This window comes from Hetaerina americana, unplaced genomic scaffold, assembly GCF_022747635.1.
Source record: "Hetaerina americana unplaced genomic scaffold, ioHetAmer1.1.p SCAF_17, whole genome shotgun sequence".
Taxonomy (NCBI): domain Eukaryota; kingdom Metazoa; phylum Arthropoda; class Insecta; order Odonata; family Calopterygidae; genus Hetaerina; species Hetaerina americana.
Genome location: NW_027286730.1, coordinates 975,738 through 995,492, shown reverse-complemented (window position 1 = coordinate 995,492; position 19,755 = coordinate 975,738). Strand labels below are relative to the sequence as shown.

Below are 19,755 nucleotides of genomic sequence, written 5' to 3'. Positions count from 1 at the left end.
GCATTAACGGTTCCAATAGTGTCTTTTGCAGCTTTCGATAACTCTTTCTTGATACATTCCCATTTTTCTTCGACAGTACTTAGCTCTTTACCTTCCTCCATGGTTTTCTCTACAGCCTACTGGTACGCCATCCTTGTCAATCCATTTAACGCTTCTACATTCCATTTCCTAACCCGCCGCCCCTGCCTTATCTTTCGAAACGGATGCTACATTTCATTACAACTAAAATTGTGGTCAGAGTCCACATCCACTCCCAGGAGCTATAAGAATGCAAAACGATAAGAATAGTAAATAGGGTAAGGAAACCATGGACTATGGATGAGATGATTAGAAAGGTAGACTAGAGAATAAAATGAATGAGAATGTAAACTCAAGAGTTAGGTAGAGTGAAGCAATAGGATTAAGGAATATACTGAGGTGGGAAGGAAAGTGGGTGAAAGAAGAATGGTGGAAGGTAGAGTATGAGAATATGTAAAGGTTACGAAGGAAGGGCAAAATTAGTGCACTATACAGGAAGGTGAACTGTCAGGAAGTGAGAAGTGAAATTCATGCATATAATCGAAGGCAAGTCAGGAAAAATATTAATTTAACCAGGGAAGATTCAAGAGTGATGGAAGGAATATGTAAAGGAGCTATTATGGTTAAGACAGTAGGCTTGCAAGAATTGAGATACAGAGTGGAAGATTGTAAATGAGCATAGCTTAGAACCAGGCATACTTGATGGTGAAATAGAAAGAGCACTAAGGGAATTGCCAAAATTGAAATAAGCCCATGGAAATAGAAAACATGCCCACAGAACTACTTAAAAGTTTAGAAAAAAAGAGGAAAAGTTTTTATGGGCAAATTTGTAGCATTTATGAGAGAGGAATTTGGCCAGAAGTCTTCATTAGATCTAGTTAGTTCCTATTCCAAAAACATGAAAGGTAGGCATATGTGAGGGCTATTGAAAAACAAGTTTGATTTCACGTGCAGCTAGAGTGGACATCTGGATCGTCAATAAAAGGATCAGGGCAAATTATAAGAGTCTGATCAGAAAGGGTAAGGGACACATGATGTCATTGCTGTAATGAGGTCACTTATTGAGAGGAACATACCATACAAACAAAATGTGTTTTTACATTGCTCAGATTCAAGAAAGGGTATGACAGAGTGCATTGGTAGAATTATAGAATATATTGCAGACAATAGAGGTAGATTAGAGGAATAGGCAACTTATATGTAACCTGTACATGTCTCAGACTGCTTAGATGTGAGTGGCGGATGGATAGTCCAGGTGGTGAAGAGAGTTGAGAAGAGAAGTAAGACAAGTGTCCATTTTCATCTGGACAATGGATAATTCATGAAATCAGTTAGAGTAGGAGTTTCAGAGAAGTTTTTGTAGATACATTTCTTTTAATGGCAGTGAGTGCACCTCATCCTTTTCAAGAGAGATAACATTTCCCTGCTTAAGATTTCTTAATAAGATTAAGGGGTGGCCATTCTCTATTCCTTCCTTTGATCACTGTCCTTCCCCTCTATCATCTTAAACGAACTTTAGATAAATGATTCCAACTGGAGTTAAGTTCATTCAATTTAAAATAATGTTACAATTTCAGAGCGTAAAAATCATTCGCCTTGACTGGGACTCGAACCCAGATCCCTCAATATCCGGTCGAGTGCTTTAGCCACTTAAGCTACCGAGGCGTCCTCTTAAACTCTGAAATTTAGAAGCATTAAATTAAAGCACTCGACCGGATATTGAGGGATCTGGGTTCGAGTCCCAGTCAAGGCGAATGATTTTTACGCTCTGAAATTGTTGCATTGAAATGCACATTAGCGGATGACTCCGTTAAAAGTTACTGTTGCGGCATCTCCCGCAGTTTCTTTGGAATTTAAAATAATGTTATAAAATTTATTGTGCCTTTGTCATTTTGAGTAATTACTAAGACCAGAGTGAATATACAGTTGAAATAAAATATTTACTATTTTTCCAAACATTACTTCTTTTACTTGGTATGATAACACTCTTGCAAAGATGCACATTACAGAAAGCAGCTTGCGTTCACATTCAACAATTTACATTTCCTTCCTAGTTTATTGAACCAGAAATTCAAATACCTTAAAGAATAACTTTTTGCTTAACATGCTTCTTTTTATTTTTCTGATTATAGATTAAAGTACAATCATTTACATTCAAAATTACTTCCACAGACATTCACTCACACATACATTCTAATGAACATATTAAGAAAAGGATCTGAGAGAACAAATGAACATCCATCATATTACCTACTTAAGATTTACATTAGTAACAATAGTTTTATAGAACACAATTGGTTAGGCTAAAATCATTCTTTGGACCTGTTGGTATCAGATATTGCAGCTGACTGATAACAACTGAAAGATGATTCCTGTTCTTAGTTCAACATCATTTTCCATTTCATTGTTTGTTTTGGCACAAAAAGGAAAGATTTCTAAGAATTACTGGCATGACATCACAGCATTTGTGTCATGCTATTGATCTTGATAGACACTTCACTGGAAAGGATAATGATCTTGATTAAATAACATGAGCTACATCACTATATTAAATGGAAGCTTTTGATCATTTTCTTCCTCATTAAAACATACTTAAAGCAACCTGTGCTGTACTAAGCTTGGCTATCACATGACCATAAGTTAAACTTAATTAGATAAACATATCTATATTTTTTGTGGCTTCAACATGAAGCCACTTAACACTTGGTATGGCCGTAAATTTATTATTGAACACCTTTTGTATAAGCTTGATAAGCTCTGATTATTTCATTGAACAAATATTGACTGATTTATCTATCATTAGTGAGTAGAAAATTCTAGCATACATATTAGAATTCAGAGTGTTTTGTGTTTTTTCTTGTTTGACCACACCAATCACTTTCTATCACATGATTTCTGCTTATATTCTGTTAGATATTCATTAACATGGGAATTTTCTAAATTCTCAAGAAATTTTCAAAATATAAGCAATTTTTTTTAGTACAGTGTGAGATATTAATATAATAAACTGTGGCTTTCAAACTAAAATTTACTTGCTACTTATAAACTTTTCATGATAGGCATTCTGTTAAGACTTCCTTGTAAATCATTCTTCTATGTGGATTCTCTATTCTTGCATTCCTAACATCACTCACAGTATTGTAAGCATTATGGCTTTTAAAATTAAATCACAATCATATTTTGAGATTTCAAAATTAAAGGCTTCTTTTGAAATTTTAAACTGCTTAAAATAAACAAAAGTTAGGGGCACCTACAATATGCATTCAAACTATTCCATATAATAACTTCAGCTAAATTACATGGAGTCATAAAAAAATCTTCTTAATTTGAGGTATTGTTAATAATGATTAATATCATGAAAATTTAAAATCATACACATTAGGTACCTAGGCATGGTGTTAGAAATCATTATAAGTTGAGGGAGTCTTAGATTTCCTTATTTAATAGTAGTTGGAGGGAAGGTAAGTGAATTAAATAGTATATTGTTTATATGAATTTTCAAAAAAGGTTAAATGGCTAAATTGTAGATTGCATAGGTATCTTTGTAGTAAAATTTTATGCAAAGAGATGACAGTTGACAAATCAAAAATATTTATTTCCTTCTCATTAACCTTTCATTACCCCTCCATGTAAAATTTTAATTATATGATGAATTTCAAAAATTGCCATAATAAATGTATCATAATAGTAAAACCATTTTTAATTTGGCATGTGTAGATTTCACATTGCCTCGTCTGCCTTGGCAAAAGAAATACCCTGTCTTAAATAGGGTAGTTTTGTGCAGTAGAAAACTTTTCAATAAACCAACATAATGCATTTACAAGGGATACGATGGCTGTTTTATGATTTAGATGCATCACTGGAATTTCATATGGCAATCCTCTTATGTTATCACACAATAAACAGGATATAGATATTACATAAATATGAAATAATTAATGCTAGGTGGAAGCTTTTTGGGGCATTACTATGTTGTCTTAAGGTTATCCCCATCTTCTTTTTGGCCCCTCATGGTCTCTTTATTGATTGTAAAAAATACTTGCATAAGTATTCTTTTATTTGAAAAAGTCCCAGCTATGTTCATAAATAGTCATGTATCACCCCTAAAGACAAAATAATTCAGAACAACCCACATCGAGCATTATTGTAATTCGTGAAAACTTAAAATTAGAATTTAAAAATAAATATTAGGATTGAAATTCATTTATCTATTTCATATATTTCCCTATTGAGTGAAATAAAAAGTCAGATTTACCTTTGAGTAAATCAATTCGAGATATAATCAAAGTAAGAAATAAATCATATTTAGATATACGGATTCCTTTCATTCCACATCATTCAAAACTGTTGTCAGTGCATTTATGTGAAAGAAGTTCAAAAAAATTAATATCCCCTCAATATTTAGTAAAACAATGTATTTTTTCTCAGAAACAAGTAAAGACGGAAGTGATAAATGAGATTCATTTGCAGAACACATATAAAAACTGCTAATTATTATTCTGCTCAACTACACCATTTAAACAACCATGTTTTTAAACTTTCTTATTCACAAACTTTAAAAAATATTTGCACTTCACTTGATGACAAACACATGGTCAAAATACATTGGCATATATTGATTTTTATGAGGAAGTTTTCATGATACAAAACAACTGGCCATGAAATGTGAGTAAAAAGGTGTGCAAGGTTTGAAAAAGTATGGCATTCAGTACATGGATATAAAGTGTTACTGAACCACTTTTATCTCATCTTGGACCATAACTGTCAATGTCTGATGCTTCCATTATGAGTTCAACTGAAAATCTGCACCAATAATTTTATGAATGTAATGATGGCTGAAATCAAAGATAATAATTTGAAAAAGTATCTTCTATTTTATAACCATTATTCATAACTGTTAGTGGTTCATAATGCCAGTGAAAACAGTATGCTTTCAAAATATAGGCTTACTTAATTTTTCATAAAAATAGATTGCATTGCTGAACAACCATAACACAAGCATATCTGTGACAGTCTCAAAGATAAAAACTTACAATAATTTTAACATTACTATTTTAGTTAGTTTTTAATTTTAGTATAAACAAAAAACAATTACCTCGTCATTTCCTTTTTCAAAACTACATTCAGGGAAAGATTCGTCTTCATGAAATGAACATATTATTAATTATAAAGAAAAAAAAGGGCAATAGGTTAACATATCTCCCTAATGACAGTTTTTGAACCTATACCAAGCATTTATCCACTTGGGATCTTCATATTTTTCTTTCAAATTTTGAATTTTGATATTCATAGTAGGGCACTATGATCATACACTTACTCTTTCACCATCATTAAATAATATTGTCATTCACAATATGCAGCATCAAATGTCAACATTGTATATTTCACCCTCCTTTTTCAGCAAGTTGTGGCTTTCAAGAAGGGATCAGTGTGGCCTATTCAACTCACTTCTTGAATCCTTAGTCTGACCCTTTTGAAGGGAAGCCCTGCACACATTCACAGGTCAAGGGAATAATCATTGCATTTGATGAAACCCCATAGGGGTGGCATGCTGCAGGCATTGTGCACATGGACTAGTTAGAAGGAATTGTCTCCATTGTACAAGGGAAGAGAAGCTTGTTCCTCTCGCTCCTCCCTAGGCTCCATGGCCACATAGGCAGCTGAAAATCCTTTGCTCACTATGCTGTCATCTGAGCGAAATCTTACCAGGAGCGCTTCTGTGATAGAGACGATGTCTGTTGGATTCTGAATGAAAGATTTTAGAGAGAGTGTGAAAATAAATGGAAGTCATTGTAATTCATCAAAAACATCTAAAAGGGGGAGGGAATGTCAAGAATTGGAAGTTAATTCATGGTCTGTAATTTAGAAATACTCTGTATCTCTAGTCAATAGTGCAGGAAAAAAAGGAGAGAGTACTGTCCCCAGTCAAAGCCCATTTGAGAGGCAAATTTGTCATTTTCTCCTTCATAAAAATCAAATATATTTGGTAAGGAAAAAATTTAATGGTAAATGCATAGTTTTACAACCAATCACCATGGCCACAGGCATGCATTCATGTTTGGAGTTACTAAAGGAATAATACACAAAAATGAGAAATCTGTGATTCTCAGACATTCAAAAACATCCTGATCAAATTGTATGATTTCATATGAGTTGGTAGAATGACCTTTCATTTTTTTTAAAGACGAGAAGAGGGCAATAAGGGGTGAGGATGTTCATTTTGTTAAGACAACAAAAACCATGAGGGATTATTTTAGCTGCAAGAAGCAAAGAATAAGAGAAATTTTCTATGCCTGTCACTATTCATTAAACTGGTGGTGAATTGAATACTTTTAGCTGTTGGTTGTCTTTAAAATGGATCATAGGATATCTTTATAAAGGTAGGTGCTGTAAAGACAAAATATTGGTAATAATATGATATCTAAATCTTAGATTGTAAAAGCAAACTAAAACATGACTGATGTGAATAAACTTGAAACAGTAGGCATTTTCATTGCACTTTAGTAATTTGATATCAGATAAGTACTTTTATTGAAAACCAAAAAGCAAGTTGATTTATTAATTATTAATATTTTTTTAATGATTTTCAATATTTTATATATTGAACTAGCAAGTACTGCTAATGATTATTATACCTATCTTATCTGATCAAATAAATCATTTAGCTCTATGTTTTTTGGCTCAACTTGATGGAACATCATGATGAAAAGTGAATAATAATAACTCTGTAAGTTCCACTGATTTTTATTTTCAAAATGACCGGTCTCGTCAAATAGTCGACATCATCCCAGCTGATGATGTTGACTATTTGACCACACCGGTCATTTTAAATATAAAAATCAGTAGAACTTACAAAGTTATTATTATTCACTTTAAATCATTTAGCTTTCACAAGTGGGAAGATCCAACAATTCTTGTTGCTCTGGCCATGGTATTTTGCTCTAAAAATTAATATTTAGGTCTATATGAACCAGTGGTAACTATGCTTACATGTGTACATATTCCAAAAATTTGCTCTTAGGAAAGATAAATTCCCCTGAGTTAGGTTTTATTCCTTAACTACCTTAGGTCCTCCCAAGCATTCAGTTTTTCATTGAAATCTGGTTTAAAATTTAATGTATGTGAATAAAAGGCTACCCTCCAGTGATTTCATTGCACATTTGAAAGATAAGCATTATGTCTCCCTCAAAGTTCCCTGGATAGTTAATTTATTCTTTAGATTGAATGGCATTGCTTATAGCAAAGTAAACTCTTGCACCTCTTCTCGAACATTATAGAGAGTAAATTATGTGTGAAGACATTTCACTTTACGTATTTCTGTGGTTGTTGGTGATGGTCTCATAGAAGATTTACACAAATCTATTTACAGAGTTGGAAAAATATTTATTGCTTAGATTCTGTGGTTCCCAAGACATATTTGCAACTAGAGGTTATTATTAGTATTATACTAGGCACGAATACTGATCCTGTAGTGGAACTTTTTGTGATTATTATGAATAAGCTATACTTACAGCATTACCACAAAAACGGCCATATGATGCTCCCCCTGTATCAAGCCCAGAGTAAACCTCCACATAATCATAAGTACAGTCTCCTTCATCCTCCACTTCAAATGTGAGGAATGTTAAGTGGACAGAAAATCCCGGACTGGCCTCTATCACCCAATCACAGTCAGCTCTGTTGTCATAGTTGTGATCCCCAAATCGTGAATGGGAGTACAGGTGCTTCACTTGAGTGGTTGCCTGTAAATGTCCCCCGCACACTAACACAAGAAAATTCATAATTAGTGAACTTGTATGAGAAAGTTAATTAAAGATAATGCAAACAGTGGAAAGGAGCAGAGGATACATTTTCTATCCAGCACTAAAGCTGAAGATCTGTACCATAAAATGCTAGATCTGGCCAGGTTCATCAATAATTCGTACATAAAGTGAATTTTGCCAATTCTGCTAGAAACACTGGTGTCAGTTAATCAAATGGCTCATGCAATCTGGCAGGGGATTTAAAAGTTCAGCATGCAGAATAATGAGATAAGTCTCAGTTTTCACTTTTGTTCTACTTGATGTCTTAAGCAATAAATCCAAAGATTTGAAGAAATCTGTTGATAAAAAAGAAGACCCTAACTTGATATTTCAAGGCTCTGAATGATCCAATATGCTAAAAAGGCGTATGACGGCTTTATACAACAGAAATAAGCCAATTCTACTGATGATACAAGTCATAAAACTACTTTTAATGGTACCATGAATTTTGTGTACCATTTAGATTTTATTGCAATTGAAATATTACAAGAGTGATTTGAGAACTTTAATTGAGCAAGAATCTACATCATCATAATGTAGATAGGTCAATTTTTGATATCCTTAGCATAGAAATGCAGATTTATACCATTGTATTTTTGTATATCTAAGACAAATGTATTGAAAACCATCTTTTCTCAGTTAAGAAGACAGGTTTTCTAGCTCAGTTAGAATGAATATTTACCTAAGGCAGCAAATATGGCAGTTATAACAATGTACTCTTTCACACAATATTGTGTTAGTCAGTGATGCATACTTTGGTATGTCAGGATAACCATATAAGTCAATGACAATGAATGGGTGTGGGGTACTTGAGGGTTTGTTGTAAAAATAGGAGAACTAGGATTAGGAATGCGTGAGTCATGAAATAAAATGGATTGCATTAATCACTAACAGGCAAATATGACTAAATTATCCTTCATTTGGCATTTGGTTTAATCAGGACAAATGCACTTCCCAAAAATAAGTCATAACAGTTATTTGTTAAAACTAACTAGAAATAATAAAAGATACTAGAAATAATAACTATCAAAATAATTCATTATAGGAGCTGACCAAAATATTGCAATCAAGACAAGCAGATTACCACCACAGGGAGCTGTGAATCACAAATTATCCTTCAAATTGAATCTCAAGTCAAATCTAGAGTCTTCACTTGAACCTACACGGCTATACCCTCTTGAGTTGAATGCACATTTAGTAGAAAGAGTAGTCGTATGACTCAACTTCTACTACCATATTCATTTAATTAAGAATCTTAGTAATCTCAATCAACCCTTTCATATATACACACATTTGAAAATATGACAGTTCATGAGCCAGTTAATTGGTAACTCAATGGCTCAGGTACAGCATCTTTTCTTCTTAAATAGAACATTCCTTTTATATTTCAATGCAACAATTTCAGAGTGTAAAAATCATTCGCCTTGACTGGGATAATTCATTCGTCATAATTCATTTTATAGTTCACATACCAAACTATAAGCTGTTGAGAAAAGCAAATGTGGGAATCAACTTTAATATAACCATCTACCTTAAAACTTACCTGTAGTGTGGCGGGCATAAAAACCTTTCCTTTGTACAGAAGCATCTGATTTGAACACCATATACATTTGGTTACTAGCTGCCACAATGGGATGTGGCACTTTAGACCCGCAGAAGCGTCCAAGAGTATGAGATTCAGCACTCCCCCCATCATAGAGTGCAACATGGTCATATGCACATTCTTGATGTGGCTCCATTTCAAATTCATGGAAGACCTATCAACAGAAATATTTTGATGAGGAGGAAAGTAGTAACCTGCCAATTAAATATGAAACTGCTAGGAAACAAGTGATTATACATTTAAATTGTACATAATAAAATAATACCATTGTAATTTTAATTTGGAGACGTAAATCTGGGCGACTGCTACTAATTCAGAGCATTGAATGCAAGAATACAGTGAAATAACCTTTGGAGAGTGTCTACACAGGTACTTTCCCATTTCGCGGTAAAGAAGTTTGCAGGAACTTACGCTGAAACAGCTGATATCATTTCATGCCATTAACAAAATTTTGAAAACTCCATTATATCAAAATGTTACATCAGTGCTTGATGCTCGTAGAAGATTACAGCCATTACCTTTGACCTAGCATTGGAGTTTGCTACTATTGAGCTAAGCCAGATGAATCCTTGTCAAAAGATCTTACGCTTATAGAATAAAGTAGTCCGACTTTGTTCACATCAAAGTTAAGGTATTAACTAGAGATCTCATCCATGGACGAGGCTTTCAACAAAGTCGGTATTCAAAGAATGAAAGAGCGATCCTGTTTTCACAGTCTTCATACCCATGCTTGTCAATAGGAAAACCAATTTATCAGTGCTGCATGTAAAATATACTCAAAGTGCAAATGTAAGACACTAGTCAGTACAATACTTTTTAAAGATCAACAGGGCAAAGATAAATCTTTTAAAGAAAGATATAATGCATAGCTATGTTTAGATACCTTAATATAAAAAAATCAAAAATTTTCATAATCGGGAATAAACTTATTTGATATTACCTGCTTGAATATAAATAAAATGCACTTCCATTACTTCCATCCTTACTTTTTTACTTCCTTAACTTACTTCTTTACTTTTATATACATATCATGAATCATCTGCAATATGTAAATTTGATGATAGTTGATTTGAAAATCTTAAAACTAAGAAAATAGCCTGATAAAGAGGTAAGGTCTGTGGGCAAGCATATAAAAAATTGGGATTTATTAGATGCATTGTCAGCAGAAGTGACTCCAAGGTCAAGGAACATTGTTACCACACTCTTGTAAGGCCTCATTTAGAATACGCATGGAGCGTATGGGATCCGTGTGAAAAAGGCCTCATTCGGGAAATTGAGAAGATTCAACCCTGGACAGCCCGTTTTGCTAAAAATTCTTATGATAAAACGAAAAGTGTCACTGAAATATGGAGTTGGGGTGGGAATCATTAGAAGAGAGACGATTTAATGCAAGATTGAAATTACTAAATAAATTCAGATCCGCATGTTTCAGCACTAAGATCTCGCAAATTTTTTGCACTCCAACATACATTGGTGGCTTGGATTATGAATATAAAATTTGGGAAATAGATGCCAGACCTAGCAGACTCAAGGACTCCTTCCCACAGACAATACGGGATAGAAACTGCAGGGTTATGGATAGAAAAAATTCAACTTGCCACCCTCAGCATCTTGGGAATAATTAGTTCTACTCAATTGCATGCTCTTTCATCAACCTCCCTGTGTTTTGTTGTCAAAACCCATTCTTTCCCAATGACCTCATTAGTGTTCTGTTCATCTGTTTTTAAGTCTCCCCTTCAATCCCTTGTCCCTCTCCATGGGGGGGACCCACCCGCTACCTGCAATGTTGAGTCGCATTCCCTGCCTTTCACAGTCTCCTTGGGGAGGAGAGCATTTTGTGTTGCATATTCATGTGGTATCCTGGGGTTCAATTGTTTGTTAATTTATGGTGTATGTATTTGCATGCTTGTGGGATGAAGGGATTTTTGCATGAGAGTGTGCACCAATGTGGTTATAGTTTTGCATGTATGTGTTGTTTTTGCATGTGGTTTTGTTACTTTTTATGGGTAGTGACCTAACACCCATACAAGCCCTTGCGGCAGTTTGCGGGGTATTATGTAGATGTAGATGTAAGGTTGGATGATGCTGAGAAAAAAGGATCTGGTTTTTTCTGCAAGTGTATGGAATGTAACCTATTCAATTAGCAAATTATTTTGTTATGTTATCAAAGGTATATCCATAGAATAAAGTAATGATTTCTGTACTTTATGGTGAATCAAAACTAATGAGCTACAAGCCTAGTATATCATCTATATTTTCTCAATTTAATATTTAGTTTCAGAAGCTCATACAATTGTTGCATATTCTGAAATGGGCCTACCAGGAGAAAAATAAATATTTTGATACAAATGAACTGTAAAAATCATTAGAAAATATAGATATGATCAAAGTAGTACAGATATAAGGAGAGGAATTGCATTAGGCAAAGAAGTTTGCACAAGGAGAGAATCGATGGCAGGGGGGTTGAGTATGGACATTAAGAAAAGCCTCACCAAAACTTTGATAAGGAGCATGGTTTTGTATGGCGTGGAACTATGGCCATTGAAGCAAGATGATAGGCATAAATTGGAGGCTTTTGAAATGTGGGAGTGGATAAGGATGAAAAATGTGAAGTGGACAGATGGGAAAACAAACAAGGTAGCGCTAGGCATGGTGAGGAAAGAGAGCGGATTGTTGAGAGAATTCAAAAGGAGGCAAGGAAGATAGATTCAGAACATTTTTATTGGGAATGTGACGTGGAAGACTGTGAGAGAGGGGAGAACATTAGGCAGGTGAGGAAGAGGTAAGCTTGCAATAGGTATACTCGATGGAGTGAGGGGAGGAAAGAAGTATGCAAAATTGAAGAGAGGCTTCCTTTATTGTTTGTTGTAAGTTTTTTTAAGTGTGTTTTTTGTCAGGAGAGGCAAGTAAATGTATTTTTGTACCATTGTATATGCTATGTCTCTCCAAAACCTACTTTAACTGGTAGAATACCAATGATAACCATGGGTTTTATGAACCTCATTGATATCTCCATTACCATGACAATCTGGACTGAGGGGTTGACCATTGAATTCCAATCACACTAACTCAGTGCTACATCAAAGGCCGATTGCAATCAATGGGTTATTCTGGAGTACTGTTTGAAATCATTTGCCAAAAGCAAAGAAGAAGCATACATCTAAATATATAATTTATAAATACATAGAAAAGAAATGGGCCCAATTATGTTCCTTAAGGGACACCAGAGAGGCTGTAAATTTAAATGACAGTGATGATTTTCATTTAACAACTTGCTTCACTCAAGTAGCTGTAAATATGGAGAAACCCTTATATACATAATTATTCAAGTTTGGTGATCAGAAGTTGGTTATCAAATGCCTTTGTAAAGTCTCAGCAAAGAACATCAACTAGGTGACCTATTTCAATAGTTTTTGGGAAAATAATTAAAAGCCATAAAATTTGATGTAGTGGACTGGTTTGAAGTAAATCTAAGTTCTTACCCACAATTACTGATTTAAAACTAGAACTAATTTTATCTAAGACTAAACTCTCAAAAGGCTTTTGCAAAAGAGATTTGGGTCACAATTGGATGGCAATGTTTTATATCAGTCTTATGTACTGTTATAAATACAGTAATAACATGCAGAACTCTGTTTGCATATGAATATGCCACAATTAAGAGATAAATTCAACAGAATATAAATAGGACAAGTGAGCAAGTCACCTCAACATTATTATACTGATAGGAAAATAATATCAGACACCGAACCATTGGAAGGGTGAATTTGCATAAGCTTGGTCTGAATATCTTTGGCAGACAATTTAGGAGATCTTAAATCATTGGAGTCATATAATTGAAATTAAATTGGAAAAATATTATTTGTGGCATAGACACTAGTAAAGTGCTCAGCAAAAAAATGAGCTACGAGGGTCATCCGGAAAGTAGTACCCGTTCGTGCCGCATGAAGTGCTGACGACGCGAGTAGCCGCTGGACGAGGTCAGATAGCTTCAGTGGCTTGTCTGCCTTCTCTGAGCCAAGTTGCGTGACGCTAGCATTGCCTGTGTTGTTTCTGTGATTGTTTACAATGTTTAAAAAAATTGAGAACGCCGCCAGTTGTGAAGTGAGGGCAGTGATTAAATTCCTCAATGCAAGAAACGTTCGCCCATGTGATATTCATCGCCAATTAAAGGAGGTGTATGGAGACAATGTAATGGACGAGTCGTCTGTTCGGCGGTGGTGTCGCAACTTCAACATGGGGAGGGGGAACACACACGACGATGAGCGTTCGGGGAGACCGTCTGTCATTACAGACCAACTGGTGAGCTCAGTTGACGAATTCGTGAGGAACGATCGGCGCGTCACAATTGATGACATCTGTGAGCATTTTCCCAATGTTTCTCGAACAATTGTTCATGAAATTGTTAAACACCATCTGCATTATGCAAAAATTTGTGCAAGATGGGTCCCTCGCGTATCTCAATGAGCTGGCGGCGAAGGACTATGCAGCAGGAATACAGAAACTTGTCACACGTTATGACAAATGCCTTAATTTGCTTGGAGATTATGTTGAGAAGTAGTTTAAAGTATCCTCTTTCAAATAAAATTTTTTATGTTTGTTAATATTTACTTTTGTGTCTTTATTTCACGAACGGGTACTACTTTCCGGATGACCCTCGTATATCTGCTGGGCCGTAGTTCAGTTAAAATACATGCATCCTGGCTATGGCTCTCTAGAGTGAATTGATGTTTTCAGAATGTTCTTTAATTGTCAATAGCAAGATTATCAGCATCATATATAAATTAATAGCAAATTCTTATCCAATCCTAAAATTGAGCATGAAAGACTGAAAATTCTCTGTATTAACATTTACCTCAAGACATTTTTTATTTCCTGTGCAGCTTTTCCATCCTTATAATGGTAATACATATTTTGACTCAACCTAAGTGGTTCCATAATTAAGGTATTCTATTATCAAAACATTGATTTTTTTAATAATGCATTTATTACACCTCTAAAAACACTGAGTGTTGCCCTAGAAATATTTATATTTGCTGGTAAGCACCTAATTACACTTTATCTGATCAACTCTATCACTCTAACAATGATGCTATAATAACAGAGATGAAGACCGTTAGAATTTTCCACTTAATAAAGTGGAAAGATAAAATAATTTCATGGAATAAGAAAGAGGATAAATAATTATTGAGTGGAAAATTGTTATAGTCTTTGTCTCTGTTACTATGGAGCACTTCCACCACATCACACCGAATCTGTAATTTATAATGATGCAATAATTTTAAGAAATATGCTGTGATAATTTCCACTTATTGTGTGATTCCTCACACCATCTGGAATCATCAAGAGGGCCAAACAAACCACCTGAATATTGTTTCAAATTCTTTTTGTATCAAATGAACAAGGAATATACACACCTAACTAATGATTTGATCAAATTGCTTTGGTGAGAAATTAATTTTTTGGACTCTGTGGAGTGCAATACAATTTTAAAAACTCACTAACATCCATTTTTAATCAAAGCCTTCATTGCCTTCCTCACTTTAAATTCCCATGCTCACAAGAGAAGATCAAAATATGGAATAGCAACTGAGCATCAGATCACTCGGAACAAAATGACATGCATGGCCATTTCGCATTAATATTTTTGCTATAATATATTTAACGGCTTCCTATAATAGAGGAATACCTACTTACTAATTTAATACGATGTCCAGGTGTTGTTGTAAAATGCCATACACAGTCTTTTCTACTTGGGTAGTAGTCTGGATAATTTGGACTTGTTATAGTGCCAACAGGTATTGAAACTTCATATTTACATCCTCCTTCCTTGCAGTCATGACGGTTCTCATGCAGAAGGAAGCCATTATGGCAGGAACATGCATAGGAACCAATTGTATTTCGGCACTCATGCTGGCATCCACCATTGTTGATAGCACATTCATCCATGTCTGTAGTTAACAATTGCAAAAGTCGTTAAATAACAGGAACCACTTCATGGTAAATTCACAATAATTCAATTAGAAATTACAATTACTAAAAATTCCAATGAAAAGCTAAATGTATATTATCAGTGTAACCAGGGCCACAGCTAGGGTCTGTCACCCATAATAAACATGTATTCCAGTGCCCCCTCCCCATTACCAATTGTAGGTATATGATGTAGGATTGTAGGAATTATTATACATTTTAAAATACTTAAGTATCCAGCCAAAAAGTATCTGGCCATTTTGGTATCTCCAGCCCAGTGCCCAGTTCACATCCATTTCCCCATAGTTGCCCTGACTTTTCAATCGATTTATTTATTCAATAATGGATAAAATTGAACAGAATACATGGTATCCACTTCGTGCCATGTAATGGCACGGCACATATTAATTAAAAAAGCAATTATATAGTGTTCATCAACTTGATTAAAAACTTGCTCACTATTATCATGGTACAAAGAAAAGGAAGACATTTCCAAGAAGGCGGGTGTAACTCGGGAATATGCGCATTGTACCAGGCTGAAATGTTTTTTTTCAATGAAATTAGTTGGAATTTCCCTTTGAATCCCAAAAACTAGCTTTTTAAATGAAAGCAATGTGAATTTCATTGACCATTAATTCTTGGCCTCATCATGGGTGCTTGAGCAATTGAGTAAGGAGTGGGAACAGGGCATGAAGAGGGTGATTTTAGTTGTCAGGAGGAGAAATAAGCATAAGGTGGACATTAATATGGAGATGGAGTGATGAATACCATGCTTGCAATTAAGTATGGCCAGATACCTACCAACCAAAAATGGTTTTCCATTAGAATATGTACAAATAAGCAACAGATTGAAACCAATAAATATTCAACTTGAAGTTGAATTGCTTATTTTTGACATTTGTTTTATATGGGGCATATTGTGCTAAGTGGACCACTCTCTTCCCTTAGAAAGATTTAAAAATGTGAAACAATGAAACACAAGAGGATTTCTGCATGTGAAAACGCTAACTTTTTATTTTCAAAATTATTTCCATTTATATAGTTGCAATTTTCTCACCTTTTTCCACAAAGGCAGTTGATTCCTACATCTTAGGTAAACATTGATTTTAAAAATCAGACTTTACTGTTTGAGAGGATGTATGATCTTTCAGTATAGAGTTTTCAAAGATGTAATTAAGTTTGGTATGCTTGCATTTTCACTGGATTTTTGTCACTGCCAAAATGATGTCTAGTGGCAAATATTCTTTCATTGCACCATGACTTGATTATAAATTACCAAGGTTAATGTGGATTTGAGGAATTAATAATTATTTTAAAATATAGTTAGTCTAAAATTTAGGGTGGGTTTTGGATGGTTAACCACGGCTAGTTTTCTAAGTGTCACCTAACATGACATATTTGACAGCCTACACTACAAAATTGCCTTCTTTAATAATGCTTAATTTGTGGTTCCTTTCATTCCATCCAATATGACTATACTTCTTGACCCACACAAGCTCCACATCAGAATATTATAATCACATAAAAATGCATGGTACCACTAATCCTATCCCTACAACGTTTTTTCAGATAAGAAACAATATTGTCAATTGTGCCACTCAACCTATTTATCACTGTAACTGATTTTTCCCGCTGAGCTTATTGTGCTAAATCTGAATAATCTTCATGCATAGAGTATATCCCATAGCCCATAATGTGTGAAGCAATATATATATGGAGAACATATGCAAAATTAATCACTAGATGATGACGTACCTGTGAAGAAAACAGCAGCAAATCCAGATTTCTGTACAGAGTTGTCTGAAGTGAAGGAAAGTCGGAGGGCATTTCCTTCAGAAGTAATGAGTGGAGGGAGACGAAGGCCACAGAAGACACCATGCTTTTTGAAGGTGTCCTCCCCTAATCGGCTGAACACTTCCACACTATCATACTCACATTCCTGCTGCCAAGACATCACGAACTTCATGTGAATTTGGAAGTAGAGAGGGATAAAAACTGCTTTTAAAATTATACAGCCCAAGGTGGTAGGATTCTTTTTCAAGTCCTATTTAACACCTTTTACATTTAATGGCATGCATATTCAAATAAGGCTGTCCAAGATTTTCAAATCATTTCAGCAGTTTTTTTGACAAGTGGAGTAAATAAAACTATACCAAGATAATTAGACAACAAAAAAAATTACAAAAAAGCATTAAAGATACAAAAATTAAGTTTTAATCAGGGAAACATTTCATATTACAGTGAAACTCAAAAACTTGCACTTCATAAGGAAAGAGTCTCTCTTCCTATTCCTCTCTTATCAATTGAAGACAATGTTTTAAAAAGCCCACAAATTGATGATTGAGTGGTGGTGACAGTTGTGAAAATACATATTTTGTTTGGCAAACTCTACCCTTTGAAAAAAATTCTAAGAAATATATTTCCTAAAAATTATACTCTCTAGTATACATTTCTTTAGATATCTTGATGACCTATTAACAATTCCAGATCATTCCAATTTTTAAAGTAATTAATATTACACCTCCATTTCAAGACTTTATACCTAAATTTTCCAAATAGTAGATAATCGTCTTTATATTTCACTCAAGATTGATACTATGGAGTATCGTCTACCACCTAACCCCTAAACAGTAGGCATATGAGTAAGCCAAATATTCAAGATTTGCACCAATATCTTGACTAAACCAACTAACCAAAGAATATCAATTCATTGACTAATCTAGCCACCCGCAGTGATCAACCTGGAGATTGGCTTAGATGGTGATGCTCAGCTCACTTTTTATTAGGTACTGTGGCATTTTAAATTCATGCATTAAGATAGGGAATCAGATTCTTTCCTTGAGCTGCCTGTGGCTTATGGGAAGATTTGGTACCTAAAAATTATACAGCATGGGTAGACTTTGTCTGTCTGGAGATTGGATTATGGACACTTGGATTATTAGCCTGAACCTTGGTCAGTGGCTAAACACTCCATCCACTAATCTACCACCCTCCTAAACTTATCTAGACAACAGGTATTTTGATTCTTACAACCAATGTCGAAAGGAAAACCTGCTCTGAAATAAGCATAATTCTTATTCTTCTGCAACCCCCTGACAGCCTGCACCAGCATATTATTTCCTATTCCCAAAAGTGAAATCCTCCCTCAAAGGGTATAACCATGGGACTCTAAAGACCATCAAATAAGCTTGCATGCGTACCCTTAAGGACCTCCTGGAATACACCTACCAGGGAGCCTTAGAGTCACGGAAAAGCCACGGGCAAAAGTGTGTCCACACTCAAGGTATGAACTTTGAAGAATTTTGAGGTATTTTAGTCATATCTTAAATAAATATATTTTTCCGAAACTTTTCTTGATATATTTTATGCATTGTTGGGTATGTAATAAATGGCATTAGAAAATTCATTGTTGCTTTGCCATTGAGTAAAAAAATAAAAATATCCAGAATTAAATATTTTTATAGGAGTAGAAAATGTTTTAATATATACACCATATATATTATTATATACTGAATACAGTATATATTTTATGCTAGGTCCCAATTTGCAGGCTTCTTAAATTAATAGCTGCATAGCACAAGCTTTTCTTAGCAGAAAAAGTACAATGTATTGATTAAATAAAATGGACAACATGTGTAAGTCATCACTTAGCAAATATAGAAAATATCAGATAAGTATAATCAGTATCATATCATAAAGAAATGTACATACAATAGAGAGCCCCTTGCATAACAACATATACACAGTCATAGAATAACATAATATGAAATAAGGGACATAATTTCCTGAGGACGACTAATTTATGAGTTTCTACTGTAATAAAAAAAATCCAAATTACTCTAGTACTTTGATTAATCTGTTAGTTTTACAATTATTTTAGTTTGAAATGCATTAATTGATACTATATCTATAGAAGCACAAAAAAGGCATGACAATAAATTCAAGCAACACACCTTATTATGCTTTCATGATTGAATATTTGAAATGATAAATATTTATGATTTCAAATGTATATTCAACTTTAAAATGATCTCTTTCCCAGGCTAAAGGGGTGAGATGTAAATAATGAACCCATGCAATAAATATATTTTATCTAGAAATACAAAACAGTTATAGTTTACAACATAGAATGTAGTCAATTATGAACTCACATTATTTCCTTCCAAGTCAAAATGAGTGAAATTAAGTGTTATTCGATACTGTGGTGGTGCTATTATCTCCCAAGTACAATTTTTGTTCGCAGGATACATTTCTGGAAAGGATGGACTAGTAATAGTTCCATTTGATGCATCGAAAATTCCACCACAGGCATCTGGAAAGAAGTTAAATCAAGACAAGGATTTATAGCATTTATGTATATTT

General features: G+C 34.2%; 1 protein-coding gene across 1 annotated transcript in view; it reads right to left on the bottom strand.

Annotated features, from left to right (window-relative positions):
- Positions 1 to 1,948: 1,948 nt before the first annotated feature.
- The window catches only part of tok (tolloid-like protein 1 tolkin), a 111,915-nt gene continuing 94,108 nt past the window's right edge, over positions 1,949 to 19,755 (bottom strand). The window contains exons 11-16 of the mRNA XM_071584283.1: positions 19,545 to 19,705; positions 17,149 to 17,353; positions 15,121 to 15,374; positions 9,364 to 9,577; positions 7,530 to 7,780; positions 1,949 to 5,763 (exon numbers count right to left, since the gene is read on the bottom strand). Of these exons, the coding sequence (XP_071440384.1) occupies positions 5,596 to 5,763; positions 7,530 to 7,780; positions 9,364 to 9,577; positions 15,121 to 15,374; positions 17,149 to 17,353; positions 19,545 to 19,705 (1,253 nt within the window). The 3' untranslated portion in view covers positions 1,949 to 5,595. The remainder of the gene's footprint in view (positions 5,764 to 7,529; positions 7,781 to 9,363; positions 9,578 to 15,120; positions 15,375 to 17,148; positions 17,354 to 19,544; positions 19,706 to 19,755) is intronic.